This window comes from Globicephala melas, chromosome 12 (genome assembly GCF_963455315.2).
Source record: "Globicephala melas chromosome 12, mGloMel1.2, whole genome shotgun sequence".
NCBI classification, from domain to species: Eukaryota; Metazoa; Chordata; class Mammalia; order Artiodactyla; family Delphinidae; genus Globicephala; species Globicephala melas.
In genome coordinates, this window is record NC_083325.1 from 69,198,630 (window position 1) to 69,225,879 (window position 27,250).

Consider the following 27,250-nt stretch of genomic DNA (forward strand, 5'->3'; position numbering starts at 1 on the left):
CAGGCACTGAGGTGTGAACTTCAGTCAACCCACAGGCGCCCTGCTCATGGTTGCTATGCTGGCAGCCGCAGTCCAGGGAGAATCCAAAGGTGAGATAACTACCCCTAAGCCTCAAATGGATTGATATTTTTCCTGAGTTGTCTCATGTGGTATGGAATGAGGCTGGCAATGCCAAAGGCATGGGCACCGAAGAAGATGAGACCAGCCCCCAGAAAGGTGTACTCGCTTAGGAACGTGGCTGACACTCAGAGTTCTTGGTACACAGAACTGCAACAAAGAAGGGTTAGCTGCTTTGGCAGCTCCAGGACAGGATCCATCCAGCTTGGCTATCGGGATCCTGATAGAGATATCGCAAGTGGCTGACCCTACCAGCTGACATTGGCTCAAATCCCAAGAAAAGCACAGGAAAAAGAACGCTCAGGAAAAGACTGTCATCACTGCCTAAGACCTCACAAGGGTAGGGATACGAGGGCTGCTCTCTAACAGACTAAAATTGGGACTGCAGCTAAAAAGAAGAATAGCTGGGTGACCCTGTATGGCCAGGGTCAGTTATACCATCAAGTACAAAGATGGCATCCTCACTGGGATGGATGCCATCGATGCTTCTGAAGATGGGAGTCTTACAAGTAGAGGGGAAAATCAGGGTCAATGTCAGGACAGGGCTACTTGCTCTTCTCTTCACCGAGTCCAGCGGACTGGGCAGCAGAAGTCACCCTCACTGGGTCAGCACCTAAGGGCAGAAGAAGATGGCATCTTATTAACCAGAAGGAATGATCACCCAGAATTTAAAGCCAACCCCCTATAGGTAAGGATACAAATACCTGTAGTCCATACTATAAAGATATAAACTTTCCACTAATGACTCATCTGAAGTTAGTGTCTAACCTTCTCTTTCTTACCCTTTAATTATTGCTGCATTTCAGTTTTCATACCTCACTCTTCTTCATCTTTTAATAATTATCATCACTAGAATTATCTTCCCCTCTTCTAAAATGTTCTCTGTGTCCTGTGATGGAATTTGAAAAACACGTATTTAGTAACAAGTTTTTAGTCCACTGGTGAAAAAATGGTTACCTTGCAGTTATGCACTCACATCACTAGGTGGCACTGGTGTGAATAAGGGGGATAATCTCAGGCACTTTACCTTTCTCTCGAGTAAATGCAAAGAACTGCGTCCTCTAACTTGTCTTCGACTACTGCCTTTTCTAGGCACAGTCCCCCACCCCATTCTTTTCCTTAACTTCCACCCCATTCGTTAAGCTTAACAGTCATAGGAGGCCAACATCACATTCAAACTGTCAGTGTGTGGCATAAACAAACTCAGAAACCACGTGTATCCCCTTCTCTTTCTTCACTTTGCCCCAATACTGACTTGAGACTCCCATAGTTGGGAGTTCACAGTTTCACCCCCAACCATTTCCTGCACCCCTATTCCAGCTCTCATCCCAGTCCCTGCCTGTGGTTCTCACCTGGCCTTGGAGGCTGATTCTGGACATTCGGCTCATATTTTTTCTTAGCTGCTTCCTCGGGTGGTGGCTTAAGTGTTCCACAGCAAAAGCAGCAGCAGCAGCAGCAACAGCAACAGGTAAGCAGAGCACACAGGAGGACAAGCATCTAAAAGGTGGGAAAGAATGGCTTCAATCCGGCACAAGCGTCTAAAAGGTGGGAAAGAATGGCTTCAGTCCGGCAGTTCTTGTGTATTTCCATTCAAGCTCCCCTCCCTCAATCCTTCCAGCACCTGCTATATGAGACAACAGAAGCACGTGTCCTAGGAGAGGGGGATTAGCTGTCCTAATAGAGGAGGGTTGCCCCTGCTTCCTTATTCTTAAGAGACTAGGAAGAATTGTGTACCTTGAACCAACAGCTATTCAGCGTAAAATAGTATGTGACGCCTTCTTCGCCAAAGTGGTCGTATATATATATTCCCAATGAGCCATGCCGGTCGTAAATTTGCCGCTTCTTAGGGTCACTCAGTACGGAGTGGGCTGTGTTGATCTCCTTGAATATTTCTGCTGCTTGAGGGTCCCCTGGATTCTTGTCTGGATGATACTTCAAGGCCAGTCTCCTACCCAAGCAATACCCAAAGGAGGGTGGGGAGAGGATGGGAATGGCTGGGGAGGGAGGGTTAGGGTGAATGACAGGGATAGGTCTCTAGATGGTGAAAAAACAATGCATGAGATGTGGTACAAAGGATGGAGGCATGCAGCCCAAGTCCACATTCCTTCTCGTGTCACACTGAAGAGGATGATGGCCCCACCTGGTCCCAAAGTGAAGGCTTGGGGATTTAAAAATGGGTCAGAAAGCAAGGTAGAGGGAAAAGGGTTCAAGGGGGAGAATTGCAGGATTCAATAAGGGGCTGATGTCTGAACCTGTAGGCCTTTTTGACGTCTTCAGGTGAAGCACCCTTCTTAAGTTCCAGCACTGCATAGAGGGTTGATCCAGTTTTGGACAACGGGCGGGCTGCTTTGTCCACGTGAGCCATGATCTGGGTCAGAGGAGAAGCAGCATTTGTGAGAACTTCCACAGGTGAGGCCACAGAGAAGCGAACTTCCAGTGACAAGAAGCTCATCGCCTTCAGGGGCGAGGCAGGTAAGTGGCTACAATGGGACAAGTATAAGACAACAGTGACTGGCATCTGTGACTAGCAGGAGAGTGCAGGTGACAAGATCTTCGAATTTTAAAGAGGAAACATCTTCTCCTCACATTTCCCAGTGTCCTTCAGATGCACAGACCTCCAGACACCCCACATTCTACAGAGGTAAAGCCAAAGGAGGTCTAAACCCTGCATAAAGATCGATTTTGTCCAGAGCTACTGGTACCTTAAGTAAACAGCCCCGAGCCTGTCCAAGCTCATTACTGGGTTTGAAAGACCAGCAGGGCCCCAGCCCCTGAACAGCTTGGGTGCGGAATCATGGCGATCCCCAATTCCCAAGGGAGAAGCAAGTCAGACGAAACCCTGCGCTGCCTAAGAGAAGTCAGGCGTCCAAAAGCCAGGCCGGGAGGCAGTGCTTGCACCTAGGCCAGACGCTTTCTTCCTCCTAACCTCCCCGCTCAAACCCTCCCACCTCTGTCCCTCAGGGAGAACAGAGGGGTGAATCAAGGGATAAAGGAGGAGCTGTGGGGCAGACCAGAGAGGTAGCAGCGAGCAGGACCCCAGAGGGCCGGGGGAGCGCTTGGGAGGCTGCGGCTTGGGAGAACCAAGGCAACAAGCTCAGAGGGAACGCTCTGGTTCCCCAGGTCCCCTCTGGCTCTGTGTGGACCCCCCACCCCCACCCAGCCTGGCGTCTACCTCGGAGTCGCTCTCTTCAGCCGGGGAGGCCTCACGCAACCTCCATCAAGGCGTGAAACTTCACACGGCAGCGGGCCAGTGGCCGACTGCGCCTGCGCGCTGCGTCAACACTAGGGGTCCCTTTTTGGCGCTGCAGGTAGGTCTGGGAGGGACTTATTTCTCTCGCGGGGAGCCTGAGCGTAGGGATCTGCCTGGCACCAGCGGCCAAGGGCTGCGGGGTGTGGGTTCCAACCGCACCCGCGGATGCAGCCTGTAGGGCCGTCCCTTCTCGGGTGGGAGGGGACTCATTCGATCAGGGACGTGGCTCACCAACTCACCTAAGGAAAGATAACGGCGCTTGTAGACCGTGGCTGTACGAGAGGTATGTTTGCTACAAACCTTTCTCAAGAGGTATATTACCTTCTCAGCCTTCTTTTACGGAATTTAGGGGTCTCCACTTGGTCCTTTTTTTCCTTTCTGCCGGGAAACTCCTACACATGCTTTAAGACCTACATCGAATGTAAGTATTCCTAGGAAACTTTCCTTCATTCCCTCAATTGTTCTCACCTTCCTCTGTAAAAGCAGTTATCCTATCATATTGTAATTAAGATGGCATGTTCCTTTAAATTGATGTCTTGAACATTTCCAAAAGTCATTACTGTTCTTCAGAAACTTTCTTTAAATACTATTACATCACGAGGATGTACCATAATATAATGATATAATCCAGATTGGATAATTGTTTATAATCATTTGATAGTATGATGACCTTATTATGAAAATTCTTATCTTTAAATCTACAAATAAATCTTTTTTTTTTCTTTAGAGTAGATTCCTGGAAGTGGAATTATTGGGTCAAAGCGAATTTTTTTGAGGCTTTTGATCCACATGGCTAACTTTCTTTCCAGAAAGTTACCAAAAGTACCAATTTACCTCCCTAATTTACATGCTACTTGCAGGGCATAAGAGCACCTATTTCTACTTAATTCCTGTGATCTCCTACAGGTTTGCATCCCTTATAATTTACCACTTCATGATGTTGGTTTTCGTAACAAAGGAGCACTCAATGGCTCCTATAACATGGAATTGAAAGAACTTTATTGTTTCAGTCCTATCTCTCTGTTACCTGTCTTGTGACTTATTATCTCTTCCTTTTATTACTGTTACCTGTGTACATTTACCTTCCCTTCTAGGTTTTAAGTTGTAAATACTGCACCCCAAAGATGTGAGCCATCTGAGCAAACTAAAGAGTCCATGTGCAACAGGCACAACGACCACTGAATTAGTTTATTTCTGTAGATCCGTGATCAGTGTAGGGGTGGGGATGAAAATCTTTGGTATCCCTCACTGAGTGCATAGGTTCTGGGTTAGATGAGTTTAGAGGTTAGTCGCCTAAAGTAAAGGAGGTAAAGCTAACAATTTTTTGATGGTTTGTACTATGCCAGATTTCTCTAACTAACCTCCAGCCTTTCGTCACCATCATGGAAGGACAGAACTAGAACAGCCCGAGTCATTTCTTTACCAGCACTGGGAAGAGAACAGAAGGCACTGGAAGTGCAGTGCATTTACAGGGAACGTCTCACCTCAGTCTACAGGCCCAGTGTGGTCCGGCCCCTGCCTCTCACTCCAGCTCTACGGAGTACCACTGTCTTGCGTGCTCTGGTCTCTGCTGCACTGCTTTTCTGTCAGTTCTTTGAAGACACCGTGTTCCCTCCCACTCCTCTGCCTGGAGGGCTCCTCCCCAGGCTACGTGCGTAGCTGACTTCTCATCCTTTGTGGCTCTCAGCTTTGTGCTTCCTCAGAGAGTCCTTCTAAATTGAGTTCCACTTCTCTCTCCCCATTTCGTTAACACCCTCACCCTGATTTGTGAATATATATTTATCTCACGTTGATTTGTTTAAGGTCTGCCTTCACCGGTAGACAGTGAACTCCATGAGGGCAGGGACCTTGTATGTTTGCTCACCATTGTATCCCCAGCACCTAGAACCATGCCTGGCTTATGATAAGTGAATTAATGATTTGCTGAATGAACTATAGCAGAGGGAGCCCTCTGCTGGTCCAGTGGAGGCCCAGAGTTTGGGCCATAGCAAGAATTGCCTGGGACAGAAGCAGATAGCTGGGGAATTGGACAGGACTGCAAAGCCCACTTTTCCTCATATGATCTGAGACAAGAAGAGACAGAAGGCACTAGGAGAGATAGTAAGGGCGATTCTGGGCTCCTTGTTTCTTGTTTGTCTTAGTTTTCCTCCAGTTCCTAACACAGTATCTGGAATATTGTAGGTACTCAATAAATGTTGGTTAAGTTGAATGAACAAGCATGCTTTTGTGTACCTTTTCTGAAGCACTTTTACCTCATTGTCTCCTTTGATCCTCACAACAGCCCTGGGAGGTGGTATGAGCCCATCCCTGCTTTACAGAAATGAGCCCAAGAAAGACGGCAAATTAGGCTCTGAGAAGAGTTAGTAAACAGCTTTCACATCTTGCCAGAGGCTCCAGAATGTTATTACTTCTTATCACTGCCCTCTGACATTCTAATTAATTCTAATCATAGTGGCTCTTGAAATAGCCATTATCTTTAAGCCTTCTGCGCCTCCGCTCTGAATGAGATGACACTGCAGCCAGCAGCTGCAGAGATGGGAATAGAGCAAGCAGGTCAGCTGGCATCCTCTGGCCAGGGGCCTCCCCTTGGCCTTTACCTAGAAGCAGACCCTTTTTGACTCCATTTTCCATGCACACAACTAGGAAGAACGTACAAGCCAGGAGTCAGAAGCCCTAGATCTTTGTTTTGGCTCTGGCTCTAACAGGCTGTGTGATCTTGGACAAGTCACTTAATCTCTGAGTCTCTTCCCTCTTCTGTAAAATCCTGTGCTGTTTCACAGGGTTGAGGTCAAGACTAAATTAAATTTGGTTGTAAAAAAAAAAAAATGGAAAAAATTTGAAAAAACCATGCTAAAGAATGATGACAGACTCAAACCTTTTCTGGAATCATTTGCCCTCCCATCATATGTTGAGTCAGTGATCTTAGAAGTTTACTGTGTCACAGAGCCATTTGGTCTTTCCTGGAGAAAACCAAGAAGCATCCCTTATTTATCCACAAACAACTAAAGTTTTAGTCATATAGCTGGAATATACACATACAGACGACAGACATTGGTATATTTATACCCAAAATATCACGCTCTCCAACATATGTAGTGGGAGAGAGAGATCATAATTTGTCACACCCAACCCCCAGGTTCTAGAATCGTACAGATTTTGAGCTGGAAGGGACCTCAGAAACAACTCTCATACAATGCCTTCCTTTTGTAATTGAGAAAAGTGTGGCCTAGAGAAAGGGATTAACCTGCCCAAGGTCAACCTGTGAGGTCCAGACCTGTCTTCTGACTCCAAGTTCAGTGTCCATACTGTGTCTGCTCCTCATACACACCAGCTCCCTTTCCACTTTAAAATCTAAGTGTAGAAACAGACCAAATCTGTAGTTGATATTCACCTCCTTTCATGGTGATGTCAGGTAATATCCTGCTTTCCCTCCCCCCAGCTGAAGGCATACATACTACATGTGACTAAAAATACCTCTGGCCCCGTTTGTTTGCCTGTCCTCCCCAGGGCAGACGTCTCGTGGTGGGAGGTAGAGGGTTTCCAGTTAGAGAAGCTGCTTTATACTCCTGTCCTCTCTGCCCTGCAACCCCAGACTCTGCAGACCTAAGGGCAGGCTAACAGGGCACACCTGCCTTACCTGTAAAATGGAGATAATAGTCTCTGCCTCTTAGGGTTGTTAAGAGGATTAAATATTTAATCTGAACAGTGCTTGGCATGTGGTAAATGCTATGTCATTGTCATCATCACCATCATCATCCTTTCTATCCTGTCTCCTCCCAATTTTGTGAAGAGAGAAATTGCTTTCCTTCTGTCTCTGGGAGGAAGGGGGTAAATCAGGGTCCTCCCTCTAAGAAGATTTGGAAATTGTCATTGGAATCCTTCCATCCCCTTTCTACATTCTTTTCTCAGCCCCTTAGAACCCTATTTTCTCATTCCTCTACCCAGTGCCCTCTGCCCTCCAAAATAGCCACAGTGTTCCCCAAGCAGTCAAAACTCCAACATTACCTCTCTCACTTCCTCTCCTTTAAACATTTCTAATAAAAATGATTACCTCCATAAAATTATCTCATCCCTATGGGTTAGGTGGAAAGCAATCTAATTAAAACCCTATAATTCTGCTTATAGTGAGAACAACTATTAATACTTCACCCTCTTAATTCTTAACCAACACAAAAGGAATAACTGGCAGAATCTCAGGCAGTATGACTGAATGAAGTGAAAACTATCAGGCTCTGCTTTGGGAAGAGACTTTGGGCCTTAAATCTCTCCTCTCCTTTCTGTTCAGCTCCACCAACTTCATGTCTTTTCAATTCTGGGGCTCTGCATTATTCTGTGTCTCCTCCTACATCTCTGATAAGTTTCCTGTCCCTTGCTGGCTCCTCTCCCTTCTTTCATTTCCTCTTTGTGGATATTCTATATGGCTTGGTCTTTAAGCTCCTGCTTCTGCTCTCTCCTCTCTACTTCAGAGATGCAGTCTATGGGCGTGGCTTCAGCGGGCACTACTCTGCTTTAGCTCAGCTTAGTGTCATCCACATGCCAGTCTCCCATTGCCTCAAAACCACACTCTGAAATCTGAGCTTATGACCTTGCCCCCAGACTGGCTGTTCCTCTTGCTTTTTCTATTTACGTTAATGTTATGACTCTTTCCAAGATAATGCTGCTCAAAACCCAAACATCAGCGGGCTGTGGACCATTATTTCCCCCAAATTCAGGCCAAAAAATCTTACGAATTTCTTTTTTCAAAATTGCTCTTTCATCGTCCCCTTCTTTTCAGCTCCCACAGCTTTGAAGCGCCTCAGTTAAAGGATTTCCATGTCACACTGACTGTTGTCCTAGCCTTCTAACTGTTCTCCCTACTGCCAGTCTCATTCTGGATACTGGTTACCAGATCAATGTTCCTAGAGCAAAGCAATGTTACCATCGTTACCACTCCTTTGCTCATAGCCTATGGGGTGCAAAACAACCCTTAAAATATGGCAATGAAATCTACAATCTGACACCGTGTTATCCCTCCAAATGCATTGTCTGCTATTGCCCTGAAGTAAACCTTCCATAACCATCAGTCTTTTTTTCCTCCTAAATATTCCTGTTCTTTCTCACCTCTATACCATTGCTCTCACACCAGTTCCCCTCATGAACTGTCCTTTTAATTAATCAGTTCACTTACTCAACAAACATCTATTAATCGTTCCTCTATGCCTAGTACTTTGGATACAGTGATAATCGGCTCTCATAGATTATAGCTTAATGTGGAAGATAGACATTCATTTATACCTTCAACAAATATTTATTAGGTGCTATCCTCTGCCAGATTCTGTTCTAGGTACTGGGGATATAGCAACATACAGAACAGACAAAAACTTCTGCCATCATGTAGCTTAAATTCTGGTGAGAGGAGATAGACAGTAAACAAGATAAGTAAAATATTCAGTATGTTAGGTGGTAATAGTTGCTATGGAGAAGCATAAAGCAGGGATGGAGATGGAAAAAATTTGAGGGAAGACTGCACTTTTTAAAAGGATAAGCAGAGAGGGCCTGTACAAGTGATATATATATATATATATATATATATATATATATATATATATGTATATTTTGTATTATTTATTTATTTATTTTTGGCTGCATCGGGTCTTAGTTGCGCCCATTGCGGTGCGCGGGCTTCTCTCTCTAGTTGTGGTTCACCGGCTTTTTAGTTGTGGTTCACAGGCTTTCTAGTTGTGGCCCGTGTGCTCAGTAGTTGCAGAACACGGGCTTAGTTGCCCCATGGCATGTGGGATCTTAGTTCCCTGACCAGGGATCAAACCCATGTCCCCTGCATTGGAAGGCAGATTCTTAACCACTGGACTACCAGGGAAGTCCCTGTAAAAGTGATATTTGATTCAAGACCTGAAGCAGATGCTCAGGTGAGTCGTGAAGACATCTGGCAGAGTGTATTATAGGTAAAGAGATAAGTAAATGCAAAGGCCCTGGGGTGGAACACACCGGGTATGTCATAGGACCCACTTGCACAAAGGCCAGAGTGGCTGGGGAGTGAGGTGGGAGTAGCATGAAATGAGATCAGAGAGGGTTAGATTGCATAGGGCTTTGCAGGCCAGTGGAAGGCCTTTGGCTGATACTGAGACAGAGACTGATGAAATCTGGCCTAGTTGCCTAGTCCGGATTGAGGATAGACTATAGGGCAACAAAGGTAGAAAAAGGAAGACAACCTAGGAGGCTACTGAAGTAATCAAGAAGGCAGACGATGGTGGTTTAGACAAGGATGGGAGCAGGATTTGTTGACAGATTGGATGTGGGGTAAAAATAGAGAAGTCAAGGATGACTCTAAGGCTTCCGGTCTGAGCAAGTGGAAAGATGGAGTTCGCATGTTCTGACATGGGAGGACTGCTGGAAGAGAAGGTTTGGGATAAAGGGTGGCGATCAGGAGCTCAGTTTTTGATGAAGCTTGAGATGCCTATTAGACATTAAAGAGGAGAGGTCAAGCTGACATTTGGGTACATGAGTTCAGAGTTCAAGTGAGAGATCTGGGAATCATCATATAAGCTGCCATTTATTTTTTAAGTTTCTTTTTTTAATAGAAACTTTCAAACACATATAGAAACAGAATAGTACAATGATTCTCCATGTACCCATCACCCAGCTTCAATAATCATTGCTTCTTGCTGTTTCTAGGTAGTATTTAAAGCCTTGAGACTGGATGATATCTCCATGGGACTAAGTGTAGGAAGGTAAGAGACGAGGGTGACCAAGTCCTGGGATATTCCAGTGTTAAAAGGTTGGGAAGATGTGGAGGAACCAGCAAAGGAGACCGAAAATAAGCAGTCAGTGAAATAGGAGGAAAACTAGATTATGGTATCCTGGAAGCCAAGTGAAAAAAGAAATAATCTCCAAATAACAATTTAATTACAGTAGGATAAGTGCTAAGGCAGGAAAAGAAGTGTGCAATGAGAATGCATAACATGCACTAGGCTGATTTGGGGGGTCAGGAAGGCTTCTCTGAGGATGTGACACGTAAGCTGCAGCCTTCCCTCATCTTCCGTATCTCCAACTAAAATCCTGCTTCCTCCATCCTGCTTCCACTCTGACAATCAGCTCCCCCTTTCTGGGATGGCTTTATCGAGGACTATGTATCAGGCACTATGGTGTGCTGGGGACACAGTGTTGAGAAAGACAACATCTGTCTTCAGAGAGCTTGTACTCTAGTGAAGAGACTGACAAGTAAACAATTTTGTTAAAACGTGGTGAGTGCTAACATCACCGAGGCACAGTGGGCCTTGAGATCACCAGGGAAGGGCACATAACCCACCCAGGGGTGGGAGGGGTCAGGAAAGGCTTTCTAGGGGTAACACCTCTGTGCATACCCTTCAGCTTAGCTTAGCCCTTTCAAGTGTTAACCCTTGCCCACAGCCTTGGATTCCAAATCTTGCCTGAGATCCCTGGCCCAGCCTAAATCCTGACCTCAGCACTGGGCTTTGCTCTCCTTCTCTCTCAATATGAACTGTTCCAGCCTGGGTCTCCCTGAAGCCTCCTTCTAAGCTGCTCTGTTGCCTTCTGCTCTGGAAGCTGGCACTGACCTGTCCTCTCGGGAACATCAGGCCTTCCTGCCTCCACAACTAAGAGTAGACTAAGGACTCACCTTAGGGAAAATTGGTATCTGAGGAAGGCGTAAGAGCATGTGGGTAAATCAGTAACCAAAGTCTGCAGAATAGAAATCTCTTGCAATCAAGTTAAAGCCAGGATGGGAGAGAACACGTCTATCTTGTTCACCAGGAATCCGCAGCTAGGATAGCAGGGCACATGGCAGGAATAAGTGTTCAGTAAATGTTGAATGAAGACTAGAGTTCCATACAGGGCACCAGCCCTCAGCTGTCCTTCTAACTCCTGCACAGTTTTCCTAGCTCCTGTCCAGATGCAGAATGCCTTCCTCAGACCTGGAATTCAAGAGGACTCTTTGCAAAGATTTTCATAGGGCCTTGATGGTTCTTTGAGAAACAGGTGCAAGCTGTCTGTTTCACTGCCAGGCTTTTCATGCATAAATTCCAAGCAAAAGAAACTGTTGGTATTCTCCCTGCCGTTGCACTGGACTTCTGGAGGCAGCGAGTTCCAAGGCCAGGGAGGGGAGGCGAAGGGCAGCCCTGTTATCTGTCTGCTCCGACGCCCCTTTCCAGTCCTGCCTTCTCGCTCCCCGCCGGGTGGCAGTGGCGGGGCGGGCACGTGCCGGCGTCTGCGCCCCCTCCCGGGCACCCGGGGCTGCTGTCCCTGCGCCACGGGCTGCCCAGGAAAGGAAATCCCGGAGGAAGCCATTGTTATTACCACGTCCCCCTGCTGTCGTCATTGGCCGAGGCGTTCCTAGAAGCCCGCCCCCCACACCCCGTCCCGCATAGGGTCCCGCGGTTTCTGCCCATTTTCGAGCTCGCCCGCCCCGCGCCACTTTGGGCGAGGCTACCGCATCTGAGCCCTGGAGTGAGCAGTGGCCCTCACGTCCCAGCTCCAAGGCTCTCAGAATTGGCAATGCCCCAGGCCCAGTGCGGACGGAGCTTCGAAAACCGACGGCGCCAGGCGGGACGTGTCCGGGGCCCTGACATAGGCGAGCTGGACATGAATTCCACCCCAGCTCTGACGCGGACCAACAAGGTGACCTTGCTGGTGGCTTCCCCTCTCGCCTTGCTATAACCCACGGAGGGAGCTGAGGCCCCATGCCTCTAGGGGAGGTTGGGGGACGAAAGCCACCCCCACCCTCGCTCCCTTGCTCCGCGTGGACTGTGGGCTGGGCCTTGCGGGAAGAGTGTGGAGAACAGGCTGGCGCGGGCCCCGTGCAGGGCGTGGGTGGAGGCGGCGCCGAGGGCGCGCGCAGACCCTTTCGTTCTTCCGTGCAGCAGCGCTCCCGGCGCAGTACGATCGCTTAGCACACGCCGCCCGCAAACCTTGGCACAAGCCGCACTCTCCCCGCCGGAACAGCCAGCCCGCCGCCCAGCTTGCCTAATCCGTTCAAGCCTCACCTCCTCCGCGAAGCTCTCCCAGGTTAACCCCATCACTTCCAACCACTCTAGCTGGCACGTCCTCCAGTTTTTTTTTTGTTTTTAGAAGTACGCACGGAGTCTCATTGTCTGAAAAAAAGAATGTTGGGCTTAGATGACGGTCACCAGAACCCTAAATTCATTCTGACGGGTATTCTGAAGGGTGCGTTTGATGGGTTTCTTGCCTGGGCTAGCTAACGACTCTCACCCTCCACCTTCCCCATCCATGCTTACTCTTTCCCCTCCTCCTACGGATCCTTCTCTTCACAGAGTGTCACAGCTTGGAGTGCACAATCCAGTCACCACCGCTTTTCATTGTACACTGGTGGCAGATGTGAGGGGCACAGAACATTGAGCATTTGAAGCTTCGACTCCAGGCTCAGCCACAGACTTTGCTGTAAGTCACTCCTTCCCCTGGGCTTTAGTTAAAATGAGGCAAGATGAAGTAATGCCCGGGAAGGTGCTACAGGTTTGGAGGTAAGGACAAGCTGACCGCAGCCTCCCTCCATGAACCTGGGGCTTGTGACCCCAGAGAAGTGGAGCGCTCTTCCTTTCGGCTGCCCCAGCCTCTAAGTGACAAAACTGCGGCTGTGTGCTCTCTCCAGTCGCCTTGTGGCGTCCTGAACCGGGGAGGGAGAGAGGATGGGGTTCCAGTCCCAGTCCTTTATTCACTGGTCGCATGACCCCGGACACTTCTTCCTCTGGGACTGTTACTCGTCCGAAAAATAGGGATAATAATGGATTGAAGGAGAGCTGGAAGCTTTTTGTCCGCCCCATGTCTCTATAAAAATAAATAATAATGAGCGGTACAGTGCTTGGCAGCAGACTTGGCTCGCGAATTCCGACCCCACATCCGCCACAGAGGGGTTTCTGGCCAGAGTCCCTGGAGTTCTCCCGGATTTGTCACACTGCTTACCCCACATTCTCTTTCTGGTTCTCTCCTCCACACCTGTTTCTGCCTTCGTGTGGGGAGGCTGGGGCCACGAGGTGACGGGTGGTGAGGAGAGGGGGTGGGATGCCCTGGCGCGGACCTGCACGAGGCGGTGTCCCTTGGTTGAAGATTGGTTGGAAGGTCCCTAGGCTTGAGGAGCTCGGCTGGAAACTGGTAGGCAGGGCTTAGGTAGGGGCGGGGCTGGTCTGCCTAGGGGTGGGCTATGGAGATTAGGCGTTCTCTAGAACCCGGCGGGGGCGCAGAGAGCTCCCACCGCCCCACCTGGCTCCGGCACCGGGAAATAGGGCTATGCCTACGGGGACGGGGCTCCGGGTGCGGGGCTTCGGCGTGGGGGGAGAGGCTGGGGAGCCTGGAGGCGGGGCTTGGGGAGCTCGCCCCACGCGGGGCGGGGCTCCAGCAGCCGCGGGATCTGCAGTTCGGACTGCCGGCGCCACAGTCGCCGCAGTTCCCTTCACTGTGGTGGCCCCGAGGCCCTGCGGGGAGTCTAGGGGTCGACTGGCCGCTCGGACTTGGCGCGGGGTTGGCCACGCCTCTCCCTACCTCGGTGCGGCCTAGACGGTCGGGGCCGCGGGGAAATGGAGCCCTCTCCCGCCACGGGGGGCTCTGAGACCACTCGCCTGGTGAGCCCCCGAGACCGCGGCGGCGCTGGTGGCGGCCTGCGTTTGAAGAGGTAGGATTGACCTGGGTCGGCCCTCGGCTGGGGGGGGGGGGCGCCACCCTTCCGACTTCCGTCCACTTCGTTGTCTCTCTCGGCCAGCCGGCCCAGCGCACCGCGACCCCCTCGGCTTTGTGGCGCTGCGTTCTGTCCCCTCCGGCCCGCCCAGCCAGCCCCGACCCCCGCCGCTCAACAGCCCGACATGCCTCCTCCTGGCTACCTTCTTTCTCCCGGTCCCGGGAAACTGCTCCTCGGCCCGCCCCCCAAGCTTCCCGACCCCTCCGCCGCCCCCGCCGCGTCTGACTTCCCCGCGAGCGACTGCCCCTCCGTCTGGCCGGAGTCCGCGCCAGGTGCCCCGATGTACGCATTGCTCCGGGGTCGTAGGAGCCCCTCGCCGCCCAGGCCCCCGGCCCTACCCTCCGCGCTCCCGGGCTCGGGGCGCCCCCTCTAGAGTGGCCAGCTGTGGGCACCCGGGCCGACGATGGGCCCGGGCTCCGCAGCGGGTCTTCCGGGCTCCTGTGGGGCGGGCGGCCGCTGGGAAGCGAGGGGGCGGTAAGGAAGGAGCAGGTGCGGTCTGGGCGGCGGGGGTATTCCCGGCTACGCACAGACGGGGCCGGGGGCGGCGAGGTGTGAAATGAGGCGCTCGGAGCGGTCGGGACAGCGGGCCGGGGGCGGCCGGAGAACCGCCTCCGCGTCCCGCCGGCCTCCCGCGCCCGGCGCCCGCCGACCGCCTTGTCCCTCCGAGCGGCCGCGCCAGGCCCTCCCTGGCCACCTCCGCTGGCCATTTTGTCTGTTTGCCCACCGTTCGTTTATCTCGGGAATTTGACAGGGTCTCCGGCTTTTTCTCTTTCCTCATCTCTCCCTATCTTTCCTTTTTCCTCCCAACCCCTCTCCCTTTGTCTCGGGTGTGGTGCCTCTGTGGGTTTCTCGCTCTTTCCCTGGATGGGGGCCGTAAACCTGGGTGGATGGGGGAATGGATGAGCAGAAGGGAGGGAAGACTTCCGTCGGAATCTCTCCCGCGGAGGACTGCAGACGGGGGCAGCTGTGGCCCTGGCATCTCTTAATGTACCTTTCGACTCTGCTTCAGGCCAGTCTTCCTTCTACCCTACTCAGTATTATTTGTTGTTTGTCGGGGGTTTCAGAGGGCCAGGGAGAGCAAGTTGTCTTTCCTTCTCTGCACACAGCAGGTAGCTCCCCGCACCCCTACACACCAACAATGAGGCTTCTTTAGTGCCCAGTTAATGCAAAACAAAAGGGAGCAGCCTGTTGATGGGTGACTACCTTGATGCCTGGCCGCGCTGTGTCTTACAGGGCCAGGAAAGGCATCTTGCCCACTGCCTCAAAGCCACTCACCCTCTGTTTACTCTTCAGACCCGCATCTCTGACTCCCAGCTTGTTTTCATTCTCATATGACCATTAGTCACCAAATCCTGCAGTATTTTCTGGAAGAGGCTCTTCCCTACCTGCCTGCCTGTCTCTAAGATTCTGCGCAGGGAGCCTCTGGCCTTGTCTGTACTGGACCCCTCCATCTCCTCTCTTCTCTTCCTCCCAGACTAGTCCATCGTCAAGGTCATCCATCTCACAGATCAGGAAAGATTAAATCAATCAGTGTATCTCCCTTTATGTTACTTTGAGCCCATCACTTTCCTCCTCAGCCCTTCCCCTGGTTCCTCACACTTAAGCTCCAAGCTGCATATCTTGTCATTGTCATTCCATGTGTCTGGAGCTCCTTTCTCTACCTAGGTCTTCTCTTAAACATCTCCTCCTCTGTGAAGGTCTCCTCATCCCCTTTAGAGTTGGTCAGTCCTTCCCCTGTGCTCCAAAGTCCTTTGTTCATAACCCTCCTGGCCCCAGCTTCTCCTTGCATAGTCAGTCATTTGCGACACTTCTGTCTCTCCCACTAGATTGAGCTTCAGTACGTGTACGCTGCTTGGTAGTCTCATTGAGGAATGAGGATGGATCTCAAAGCCACCCTCATCTCCCGTCTCCTCTGGAAACACACCTGGAATCATACACACCCAGATTCTAAGTTTTGGAAGGGGATTCCAAGAAGTTAATCTACCTGCCAGCACTTGAATTTTCCCTAGAAGCACCAAATGTGCCCCCATCTCCCTCACAGCTGAATTCGCCCATTGGGCAGAGCTGTCCTCAGCCAGAAGGCCCCAGGCGCCCTTCCCCACTTTACTGCTGTGATCACATTTCTATCTGGAGCCTTCATTTTCTCTCAAGGGTATTCTTGTGACACTTCCACAAGTATTTCTAGAACTGTACTTTTCTATTTAGGTCCTTTATGCTGTGGAAGGTTCTCTTCTCCCTGGGGTTCAGGTTGGGTAGTAATGGGGGTGAGAATTAAGCCAGAAGGGACTGAAAACTCTGTTAGCCTGAGCTCAGCCTGTGGCATCCCCAGGTGAGGCCTCCAGCCCCATTCATTTGTCCAGGGAGGCTTACTGCACTGTGCAGTTAAAGTGGCCTCTGCTGGGTGCTTATGGTCACACTGAGGTCCAGCTAACATGTGGCAGACTCCAAACCCAGCACTCCTCCTGCCACCAATCCCAGCCACATCAGTCTGCGCTCTCTCCTCCCCATGACAACCCAGCTCTGGAATCTGGCCATTAGCTCTCTGTGCCAGGAACTTCAGACTTTTTGGGTCCCAGCATTCTGCTCTCCTCTTAAAGGGCCACGTCTAGCTGAATGTCTTGGAGAGGGAAGGTGAAGGACCTGGGAGTGGAGGCACCAGGAGGTAGGTCCAGCAGGGAGGCACTAAGGCCAGGACCATGTGCTGAGCCTCACCCCACACTTTCACACCACTTCCCCTTCCTATTGCCTTCGCCGGGCACGTGCACCTCCTCTTTATCAAAATCCTTCCCATCCTTCCAGGCCCTTCTCAGGGGCCTCCTTCAGTTGTGTCCCTGATTTCCTCATTAGAGTCAGTATGTCACTCGGAGCCCTGATAGTGCTTTAATTGCTCTAAGGCAATAGCTACCTTTTGCTACATCTCACAGTATTTAGGTACACATTTGTCTTGTTCACCAGAGGCTCCCAGAGGTCAGAAAGGATATCCTATCCCACTTGTATTCTTCGTGGTGCCTATCATAATGAATTGATTTGGTTGAAGTTTAATCTCAGCTCAACCACCAACTAGCTGTGTGGCCTCCATAAGTCCTTTCCCCCTTTGAACCTCATACTTCTAATTCTTTAATAAGTGGTAGACCAGACGTCTCTAAGGTGCTTTCCATGTGAGCTCTGAGATTCTATGGCTCTGTACGTGAAAGGAAAAGGGAGGCTGGAATCTGAGTTGTCCATATAGCCCCATCTCTCCTGTGGCCCTCTGTCCACAAGGCCTTGGGAAAGGATAGAGAGGTGGGACATCTGATGAAGCCAGTCTGGGGGATCCAGGACTGGGAGTGAGAAGCAGGTTAGCCCTTGAACCAGGCCCCAACTTGAACTGGGCTGCCTGCCTCAGTCTCTTCACAGAGCCCTCTGAGCCCCTCCCCGAGGAGCCCAAACCCGTGGAGATGTCCTTCCACCACTGCCACAGGGACCCTCTGCCACAGCCAGGTCTCACCCCTGAGAGGCTGCAGGCACAGAGGCAGCTGTGTGCCGCCTGTGCTGTGTGCTGCGTCTTCATGGCCGGGGAAGTAGTCGGTAAGTCGGAAAGCAGTCCCTCCAACACCATCCTCCGGACGCCTGCCTAAGCCACTTCCCGCCCGGAGTCCCAGGAGTGTTCCTGGGTGGAGATGCAGAGAAGGTGGGGATGGCTGGGACAGGGGAGGTGGGTGCCCAGGACTCAGGAAGTGGGAGAGGGCGAGGGACAGCACCAAGGGAATTCAGGGCTGGCTCATCAGTATGAACTGGTCTTGTAAAAGCCCTATTTTCTTCTTATTAAAATACGTTATTGTGGGGAATTCCCTAGTGGTTAGGACTCCGCGCTTTCACTGCTGAGGGCGCAGGTTCAATCCCTGGTCGGGGAACTAAGATCCCACAAGCTGTGCGGCGTGGTCAAAAAAATGTTATTGTAGAAAAACTGTGAAACTGTGAAAACTGTGAAAATGTGAATGAGTGAAAAGAAAAAAAACCCAAAAACCCACGTGTAATCCCATTACCAGAGAAAAACTGCTGTTCACATTTTGGTGTGTGTCCCCCCGTCTCTTTTCCATGCCCCTACACACACCGCATGATATTTTCTAAATGGACCAGACCATATATCGCTTTACCCTTACAGGTGGGTATTTGGCGCACAGCCTGGCCATTATGACTGACGCAGCCCACCTGTTGGCAGATGTGGGCAGCATGATGGGCAGCCTCTTCTCCCTCTGGCTCTCTACCCGTCCAGCCACCCGCACCATGACCTTTGGCTGGCACCGCTCAGGTAAGGCCCCTGCATGGTCTGATGACCCACCCAGTCTTGCCGGAAGGTACCTCTCAGGGTCCTGGGCAGCCCTCTGATAGCTTGTCTTCCCCTGCAGAGACTCTGGGGGCTTTGGCCTCTGTGGTCTCCCTCTGGATGGTCACTGGCATCCTCCTGTACCTGGCCTTCATCCGCCTGCTGCACAGCGACTACCACATCGAGGGGGGTGCCATGCTGCTGACCGCCAGCGTCGCAGTCTGTGCCAATCTGCTGTACGTTCCAGTGTGGAGCGGGCACCTGTGGGATTCAGGGCGAGGGCTCCTCCTCCAGGATGGGAGAGCAGGCTCTCCTCTCCCGGACAGACTCGCAGCACGCACATGCTGTTCTCATCTCTCTGCTCTAGGGATGCCTGAGAAGGGGCTGGGGTAGAGACCTAAAATTCAGAGTCAAAAGACCTTTGTTAAAGGCCTGCTGTGTACTGGCCACCCTGCTGGGGGCTGTCATCAGCACTGTCTCATTTAAAGCTCACAACCACCCCATGAGGTAGGTAGCATCGCTTCTGGTATACAGTTAATCAGATAGACCCCAAGAGGTGACCAGGGGACTTGCCCAGGGCACATAGCTACTTTAGTAGCAGGGCCAGGATCTGAATCCACGCCTCTGGCACCACGTATTCTTGCCCCCAGGCTGCATTACTTGTCTCTCTTGGACCGTATTGTCTCTTTCCTGGGACTGGGAAAATAGGGAGAAAATAGATGGAGAGAGGGCTCCTGGGGAGGTGAGAGGAGGAGGTGTGGAAGTGGGCAGAGGAGCCTGGAAGCAGGTCACCTGGGCTGAGCTGCTCTGCTTCCCCCTCAGAATGGCCTTTGTGCTGCACCAGGCCGGGCCCCACCACAGCCACGGGTCCAGGGGGGCAGAGTATGCACCGCTGGAGGAGGGGCCCGGGGAGCCCCTGCCCCTGGGGAACACCAGCGTCCGGGCGGCCTTTGTGCACGTGCTGGGGGACCTTCTGCAGAGCCTTGGGGTGCTGGCCGCCTCCATCCTCATCTACTTCAAGGTACCATCTGTGCAAGCCTGCCCCAGCCTTCCTCCCCCAATTCCACCCCCCAGCCCCTCCTTCCCTGGACCCCCACCCACCCCACTCCATCTCCCAGCTCCCCAGGACTCCTGGCCCAGGGTTATAGTCCTTTCACCCCAGCAGGGTTCTCAGGGGCCTCTCAGGTCCTGTATGTCCAGGATGCCCCTAGGTCTTCCTCTGAAAGGTCCCTGATTCCCAGGCTTAGAGCTCTCTTTCTCTACAGCCTCAGTACAAGGCAGCTGACCCCATCAGCACCTTTCTCTTCTCCATCTGTGCCCTTGGATCCACCGCTCCCACCCTCCGAGATGTTCTCCGCGTCCTCATGGAAGGTGAGTCAGACGCCACTGCTCCCCACCCCCCGGGGCCCTCTCTGACCTCACCCCAGGACTAGGCGCCTCTGTTTTCTCTGGAGAAAGTGTGGGGAGAAGGCCTATTGGTGGAAGGAGGGTTCAGGGATGGGGTAAACTGTGGGGATCAACAGGGTGAGTGGTACAGGATGGGGGAGGTGGGGTCCTGGCCTCTGGGCAGGAGTGGCCCTGGCAATAAGACACGGTGGGTGTTGCTTGCAGGTACCCCCCGAAGTGTGGGGTTTGAACCTGTGCGGGATACTCTGTTGTCAGTGCCAGGAGTTCGGGCAACCCACGAGCTGCACCTGTGGTCCCTTACGCTTACTTACCATGTTGCCTCCGCACACCTGGCGATTGGTGAGTCCACACTGACCCCAGCCAGTTACTTTCCAGAAACATTTCTCCCTTCCCGTACCACCATCCAAACATAGAAAGATGGTCTGAATTAACTGCGAATGTTTCCATCTCTCTGTCTTTTGTATCTCTCTTTCCTGCTCTCTCTCTCTCTCTCTCTCTCTCTCTGTCTCTCTCGGGGGGGTTTCACTCTCTCTGAAGTAGTACTGGGAACCAGCAACCCTTTAAAAGGTCACTGGTACCTACAGGTCTCGTGATGGGGCACAGTTAGGTAAATTATGGCTCCTCCACTCAGTGGAGTATCATGTAACTTTTAAAAATTGATGATTATGAAGACTGTAGGGCAACTAGGGAAAATGTTTATGGTATAATGCTAAGAGAGAAAGCGGAATATAAAATTTTAGCTACATTATGGTTCAACTATTTAAAATATATATGGTGACTCACAAGCTGACAAAGAATTTTTGAGTTTCTTCCAGATGCAAGAAGCAATCAGAGACATGCAATTTGGATGCCAAAAATATTATACTTTGTAGGATATTTGATGGTAACTCTAGAGGGACAATGAGAACAGAATATTTAACATCTGGAATGTCGTGGAAAAGCGGGTGGTATGGCTGCTAAAATACACAGCTGTATACTGATACTCAAAGAGCAGAAGAGAATAGAAAAATGACGGTCTAGTGTGTTAGCCTAGTCGATTAGGGATGAGTCTGTCTGATCTTTTTGACAGTTTTACACTGTTCATACAATATATAGAGAAAATAAAGCTTCCCATTCAATCTTGGCTTTCATGCCATGCAAACCCCTGGGTCCCCTTCACCCATCCTTATCTGGGCCCCTGGCTGGTTCCCAATTCCCCTGGAAACCTGCTGCCTCTTATCACTCCCCCGCAGACTCCACGGCTGACTCTGAAGCCGTCCTGGCTGAAGCCACATCCCGGCTCCGCTCCCGGTTTGGATTCTCCAGCTCTACCCTGCAGGTCGAGCAGTACCAGCCTGAGATGGCCCAGTGCCTGCGCTGCAGGGAGCCCCCCCAAGCCTGAGCCACGGCCGCACCCTCACCCCACTGCCAGGCCCAGGCTCAGCCCTGGACTCTCAGCAACTGCCTCCCTGCTCACGGAGAAGGGACGGAGCTGGGTCCGTACCCTTCCTCTCTGCCCGCTTCCACCTGCCAACCCCCCAGCTCCAGTGGGCAAGACCAAAGTGTGTGTGGGGAGTGGAGCCAGGGTCAGGCTGAACAGGGAAGTCAGGGCAGTCGGGGTGTGTAGAAGTCCTGTGGTCCCTGCTCCCCGTGCTCGGGGGAGCCCCCAGCCTCCTTTCCGTGCAGTTCATTTGTCTGTGTGGCAGGCTGGCTGGCTGGCTGGCTGGAGGATCTGCCTGTCTTTGTGCTGTTGGTGTGCCTAAGCCTGGGGGAGGGCAGCAGGGGCCCCCTCCCCATGTGGCTCTCTCTCTGTCTATGCAGGAGCCCCAAAGCCTGCACGTTGTCCGTGTGTTCTAGCCTTATGGTTTTGTGTGTGTGTGTGTGTGTGTGTGTGTGTCTTGGTGCTGTGGCCTGTGTGTCTCTGTGCCTGTGTGGCTGTGCTATGGTCTCTATGAGTCTGCACCATCCATGTGTCTGTTTGGGGGTCTGTCTGGCCATCCCTCTGTTGGTGCTGTGCCCTCGGCTCTCCCAGAGAGAGGGAGGACTCCGCCGCAGCTCTGCCAATAAACTTGTATCTAACTGCACCTTTCAGCCCCTGTGCTGACTCCTCAGGAGGGGGACACAGAACCGGTCACCTGGGAACGGATAGAATCCCTCAGCCAGAGTGACCTTGCACAGCCCCCCTACCCCCTTCCCACCCTCTCCATCCTCTCCACCCTCAAATATCCATTCTGATGTAGGCTGAAACCCGCCAGTCCCTTTACTGCCTTCCCCTACTTGGCAGTGTGCTTGAGCCTGGGTCCTTGGCTCAGGGAGATGCCCATTCATTCTGGGATTGGTTATAGGAGAAAGTTGGATGGCAAAGAGCTGAGGGATACTGGAGTCATTCTGAAAGGCTCCCACAGGCCAGGGTGGCCTTGGGCTTGTTGGCGGGAAGCTGCAGCCATTTGGGAGAGAGGGGTTGGACCACGGTGCTGATTTGGCTTTGTTCTCAAGCTGTGTGAGGTGCTGGGGAGCAGCCCTCCGTCCCGACTGCCCCAGCCCTGCCTCACAGCAGCCAACCCCAAGTCCAGGTTTGAGCTGTGGACACCAAGGACCTGTTTTACAATTATCCTCCCTTTGCCTCATATACGTTGAATCATATATTTCGACAGATTTGACCTTACAAATCTCTTTAAGGGATTGTTCATTTTCTCTTAAAAAAACAAGCCCTTTGTGCTTTTGTTCTGGATATAGTGCAGGAGTCCACCGGCCTTCCCATCATAGGTTGATACAACTCCAGCCTGAAGCAAAGGCCCGGAGCGTTTTCATTAGCTCATGCATATTTCTGCAAGGCTTCTCCCCCAAATGGAAACATCTTTATTATTAAATTGTGTTGATTTTTTTAAATTATAAAGGCAATATATGTTCGCTTTAAAAACCTGTCAAAGGAGGGAATTCCCTGGCAGTCCATTGGTTAGGACTCTGTGCTTCCACTGCCAGGGGCATGTGTTCGGTCCCTGGCTGGGGAACTAAGATCCCACAAGCTGTGCAGTGTGGCCAAAAATAAAAATAAATAAATAAAAACCTATCAAAGGAAAGTGTATAAAGTAGAAAGTGAATGATTCCCCTATACTTTTACTCCCAGAGAGAACTGGTATTCACAGTCTCTCTGCCCATATTTTCTTGTATGTACAAAGACTTCTTCGTAATAACATAAGAGGATTACATTATAGGTGATAACATGTAACCTGCTTTTATGATTCAGCCATACATCCTGGGTGCGTCTTTCCACGTTAATACACGTAGATTTCATTACTTGTTTTACCGTGTGGTCTTTGGACCGGTTGAAAATAGGCCTTCCCATTCTGATCTTCAGCTGGGGGCCCCTCGACCAGGATGGGTGAGTCGCTGCTGGCCTGAGTCTAGCACGGGAGGCTGGGCGCGGGCAAAGGGCTAGCAGTCCCTCACACTGGGCACCAAGGCTGCCCCAGCTGCTGTCCATGCTTTGCTAGTTCCTGCTACTTTCTCATTTTACGACTCATTGATTACAGGCCCCAAGTGACAGGATGGGGGTGGGGAAGAGTGAGGAAATAGAGAGTGGGGAAAACGAGGCCTAGATTTTTACTCTATGAACAGCCTTAAGCTGCAGCCCTGCCCTACACGCACAAGGCTGGATCCCTTTGCAGGAGAGGGAACAGAACGTTCAGGGCAGGAAGAGACCTCACAACGCACGCAGTCCATCTCTGTCCCATACCCCTGCAAAATGAAGAGGAAGCCGAGCCTCAGAGAGGGAAAAGGACTTCCCCAAGGTCACCCAGCAAGTGACAGGGTCAGGTGCAGAGCCTGGGCTCTCACTGCCACCCAGGCCCTGGGAGGCACTTGCACAGTTGAGTTTCTCAGCAAAACTCTTCTCGGCTCCTTCCCAGCAACCTGCTGCTGCTGGCTAGCCCATCCTGGGGCTCTGCGCTCAGGCTCCTTGCTTCTGCCTCGGCCCTCTGCTAATACTCTGGTCACTGGTAACCCCTCTGCGTTCCAGCTTTCCTAATTATAAACAGAGGGGTTACATGACGTTGTGGGTAGAAGTGTGCCTGGTATATAGAGGGCATGTAGGAAAGGGTTACCTTTTGGGTGGAATCTATGAGGGATTTCAGGGAAAAGGGTGACCCAGCACCCTGACAGCAGGGACAGGAACCAACATTTATTGAGCTTACACTTGGTGCCAGGCGCTGTGAGGCAGACAGTATTATCTGTGCTTTACAGATGGAGAAACTGAGGCTTACCTGCCCCAGATCATGCAGCTAATAACCGTCAGAGTTGAGATCCAAATTCAGTTCTGGCTGCACTAAGTCCCCAGCCCTTTTCAACACCACCCTGCTTTTCCACCCCACTCCAGGCGTTGCTCTGTCAGGGACAGGGAAGTACAGAAGGATCGGGAGCATTCTCCCCCATTCATAGGGCATTCCCCAGGGAGTCCAGGAAAGCCTTATCTGCAGGAGCTGCCTGCACACCCCTATTATCTCCCTGACCCACCTCTCCACTTGCTTATCCAGAAGGCCCTTTCCCCTTAGTGTCCTTCCTTGATGGTAAAAATGAGTGGTGGAGGCAGAGGTGAGGAGAAAGGGCCAGAAGGGAGGCGTGGGGACAAGGGGAGGCCTGAGGAAGAGCAGAGCGGGGGAAGGGCCCATCCATCAGCCCAGCCCTGGCAGCTCTTTACACAGCTGGTTAACCAGGGGAGGAGAGGGGAGAGGGCTGCTCCCGAGGTGGAGATGTACCAGAAAAAAGGGAAAGCCAGAGGAAGATGAGGTGGACAGGAGGGAGGGCTCAGTGCAGTTGTAGGAGCGCTTGAGAGAGACCAAGGAGTCAGACGGAAAAGCCAGAATGGGAGGCTGTGGATTGGAGGGCCTCGTGCTGCAGAGACAGGGCAGGTGCTGAAGGGGAAAAGCTGGGCAGCTGGGCAGGCCCTGCCCTCCTCAGGGAGCTGCTCACCTGGGGGGCCGCTGGGTCAGCTGGTCATGGGTGGGGGGCCCTGCTTTCCTGTTTGAGGGGCGAGGGCTGAGGACCCGGCAGACCAGGGTAGCAGCCTGTCTGTGGTCAAGAGCAAGCTCAGGGTGATAAAGCGGTGTTCTCCCTCCAGTGACTCTGCCGCCCCTTCGGGGACTTCCCTAAGCGGTGGGCCCATCCTGGCTGCCTTGAGCCATGCTATCAGAGGGGGAGCAGCGCCCCCATGAGGCCTGTGCCTTGGTAGTAGCCCAGGCAGCTGGAAGACTGGAGGGAATCACAGGACCCTGAGTCAGGCTGGGAAGACCCCTGCCCCTATTCCTGGCAGATTCCCCCACCTCTGTGGAGAACTGTACTTAGGGAGTTTATTGATTGATTGACTGACTGATTGGCCTGGTTACTTGGCTTGTGGGATCTTAGTTCCCTTACCAGGGATTGAGCCTGGGCCCTGGCTGTGAAAGTCCTCACCACTGGACTGGTAGGGAATTCCCTAGAGTTTCTTTTATACTAGAAGGACTCTTCCTCCCCAACTCTGAGTTCCCTGGGCCTCCCTGTCCCTGCTCTGAGCCCCCTGGCCATCCCATCAGCACCTGGTCAACACCTTCCAAAGGGTGCTGGGCAGTTCCCAGGTGCCTGTGGGGCAGAGCCTGAGGCTGCACGTGCAGCCACGATCACAAATGATCCCACAAAGTAGGCCCTGTTGCCAGGACTGATGAGAGAAAGTGGGTGGGGAGCGTGGGGAGGTTGCCAGAGCCTGCACCCCACTCCTGCGCCCCATTCCCCACCCTCCCTCTGCTGCTCTCTGGCTACAGCATCCTGAAGCCCCCGGAAGCAGCCCCAGGCCTGGGCGACGCTCACTCAGAGGGCAGGTCTCCTCCTGTCTGGGCTGACCCTCTGTACCGAGCACCAATGCAGAGGCCGTGGTAGCCACCCGGGGAAGGGCACATCACAGCCCGCTCATGAGCTGTTCCCAGCCTCTCCTCCTGAGCCAGAAATCCCACTCCCTCTGTTACCAAGCTGATACTGCTCACTGCACAACAGGCCAATAAAATCAAGAGATGAGTTGTTGGGTCAAGGAATAGTGACTTTATTTGGAAAGCCAGCATACTGAGAAGATGGTGGACTGGTGTCCCAAAGAACCATCTTAACGGAGTTAGAAATCAGGCTTTCTTCTTTCTTTCTTTACTTATTTGGCTGCACTTCGCGGCATGCAGGATATGGGATCTTAGTTCCCTGACCAGGGATCAAACTCTCTGTACTGGAAGGCGGATTCTTAACCACTGGGTCACCAGGGAAGTCCCTCAGGCTTCTTTTATACTAAAGGGAGAGGAGGTGTGGTTGTTTGCTGCAAACTTTTTGGTGCCTGAATGCTTTGTTCTTGCAGCTGTCTAGGTAGGTCTGGTCACAATGTTCCCACAAACCTCCAACAAGACAAATGTTATTCTCTGTTCTGCAACTTTTTAATCTCTATATGAATGGAAAAGTGTTATACCTTTAAAGGTCAGAGCTCTGGGGCTCTCCTGTATATTTCAGGCTGTAGGCAACATTCTTAACTTGTAGCAAACCTAATAGCCTACAAAGGTTAAAAGTAAAAACAACAACAACAAATAAAACAAAACAAATTAAAAAAAAGCTAGCTCCAATGTGGAGTCAGATTTGTTCTTCCATATTACATTTCTAGAAGATTTTATGGTCAATTCCTAAGTAGAAGCCTCATTACTGGAGAGAAGAAAAGTGCAGCCATCCACAGCCTCCCCCATCCTAGCCTAGAGCTATGATCCTAGGGAAGGCTGCAGGCTCCTGATACAGAATAGTTTCCATTCTTAAAATCTTCCCAGAATAGAACAGGAAAGCTCTGCGTAGGTGGGTCTCCAGGTGCACCCCTTTTGAGTTTTCCTATCCTGTTTGGTGCTGTGCCCATGGCACCTGGTGGCAGGGTTTACTCCCTGACTTTCTCTCTGACCCAAACAGTCTGAACATCCATTTCCATTCTCTCGTTCCCTTTGGCTCAACCAAGATAGGCTATAAATTTTCAAAGGACGGTAGACAAAAAGCCTAGGGAGAAACAAAAGGGAACCGAATCCAGGAACTAAAAGACAGCTAAAGCTTACCAAAATACACAGGTTTCAGACGTTACAACAGCAAACTTGCCTTTTCCCTGACCGTGGAGTCTGCCCAGAGCTCACCTCCCGGCTCTGGTCCACCTCGCCCACCTGCTGCACCAGAGCAGGGTTCACATCAGGACCCAGTCACACAAGACCTCTGGGAGGCACAGCAAGTGGGTGAGGTTGCCCTGCAGGTTGCTTATGGCCCCTGAGGGAAGGCGCTGCTTTCCTCATGTTTGCCTCCCCAGCACCAAGCTCGCAGCCTGGCACTTAGCAGACTCTCAGGAACGCCCGCTGGTGAAGGAATGAACGGATGCAAAGATGGGGAAGGAACGGGCGTGGGGTCAATACAGGCCCATTAGGTGCCATCTTAGTCCCCAGGCCCCCAGCCATGGGCCAGCAAG

The 27,250-nt window shown here is 51.7% G+C and overlaps 2 protein-coding genes across 3 annotated transcripts; one reads left to right on the plus strand and one right to left on the minus strand.

Moving 5' to 3' along the window:
- Positions 1-611: 611 nt before the first annotated feature.
- Positions 612-14,494, minus strand: DNAJC5G (DnaJ heat shock protein family (Hsp40) member C5 gamma). The gene is given in 7 exon segments (XM_060309414.1): positions 612-730; positions 1,470-1,614; positions 1,852-2,092; positions 2,094-2,111; positions 2,370-2,485; positions 12,367-12,474; positions 14,408-14,494. Coding segments are annotated over 6 exon segments (621 nt in total). The 5' UTR covers positions 12,400-12,474; positions 14,408-14,494; the 3' UTR covers positions 612-662.
- On the plus strand, positions 13,663-26,377 carry SLC30A3 (solute carrier family 30 member 3). Of its 2 annotated transcripts, none has more exons than XM_060309413.2 (8): positions 13,663-14,006; positions 17,455-17,636; positions 18,271-18,360; positions 18,458-18,611; positions 19,198-19,396; positions 19,641-19,746; positions 19,987-20,121; positions 21,015-26,377. In XM_060309413.2, exons 1-8 carry the CDS (start codon positions 13,912-13,914, stop codon positions 21,161-21,163), a joined length of 1,110 nt encoding a protein of 369 aa, XP_060165396.1. In that variant the 5' UTR covers positions 13,663-13,911; the 3' UTR covers positions 21,164-26,377. The 2 variants fall into 2 exon arrangements, with proteins under 2 accessions (XP_060165396.1, XP_030714000.1); XM_030858140.2 differs by having other exon boundaries at positions 13,670-14,006; positions 18,214-18,360.
- The last annotated feature ends 873 nt before the right edge of the window (positions 26,378-27,250 follow it).

What these genes read in the sequence shown, in the direction of transcription:
- SLC30A3 (XM_030858140.2), top strand. Translation starts at nt 13,912, where the DNA reads ATGGAGCCCTCTCCCGCCACGGGGGGCTCTGAGACCACTCGCCTGGTG. An exon ending in CCATCCTCATCTACTTCAAG is followed by an intron (nt 19,397 to 19,640) that starts GTACCATCTGTG and finishes CTTTCTCTACAG; the next exon opens with CCTCAGTACAAGGCAGCTGA. An exon ending in CTCCGCACACCTGGCGATTG is followed by an intron (nt 20,122 to 21,014) that starts GTGAGTCCACAC and finishes ACTCCCCCGCAG; the next exon opens with ACTCCACGGCTGACTCTGAA.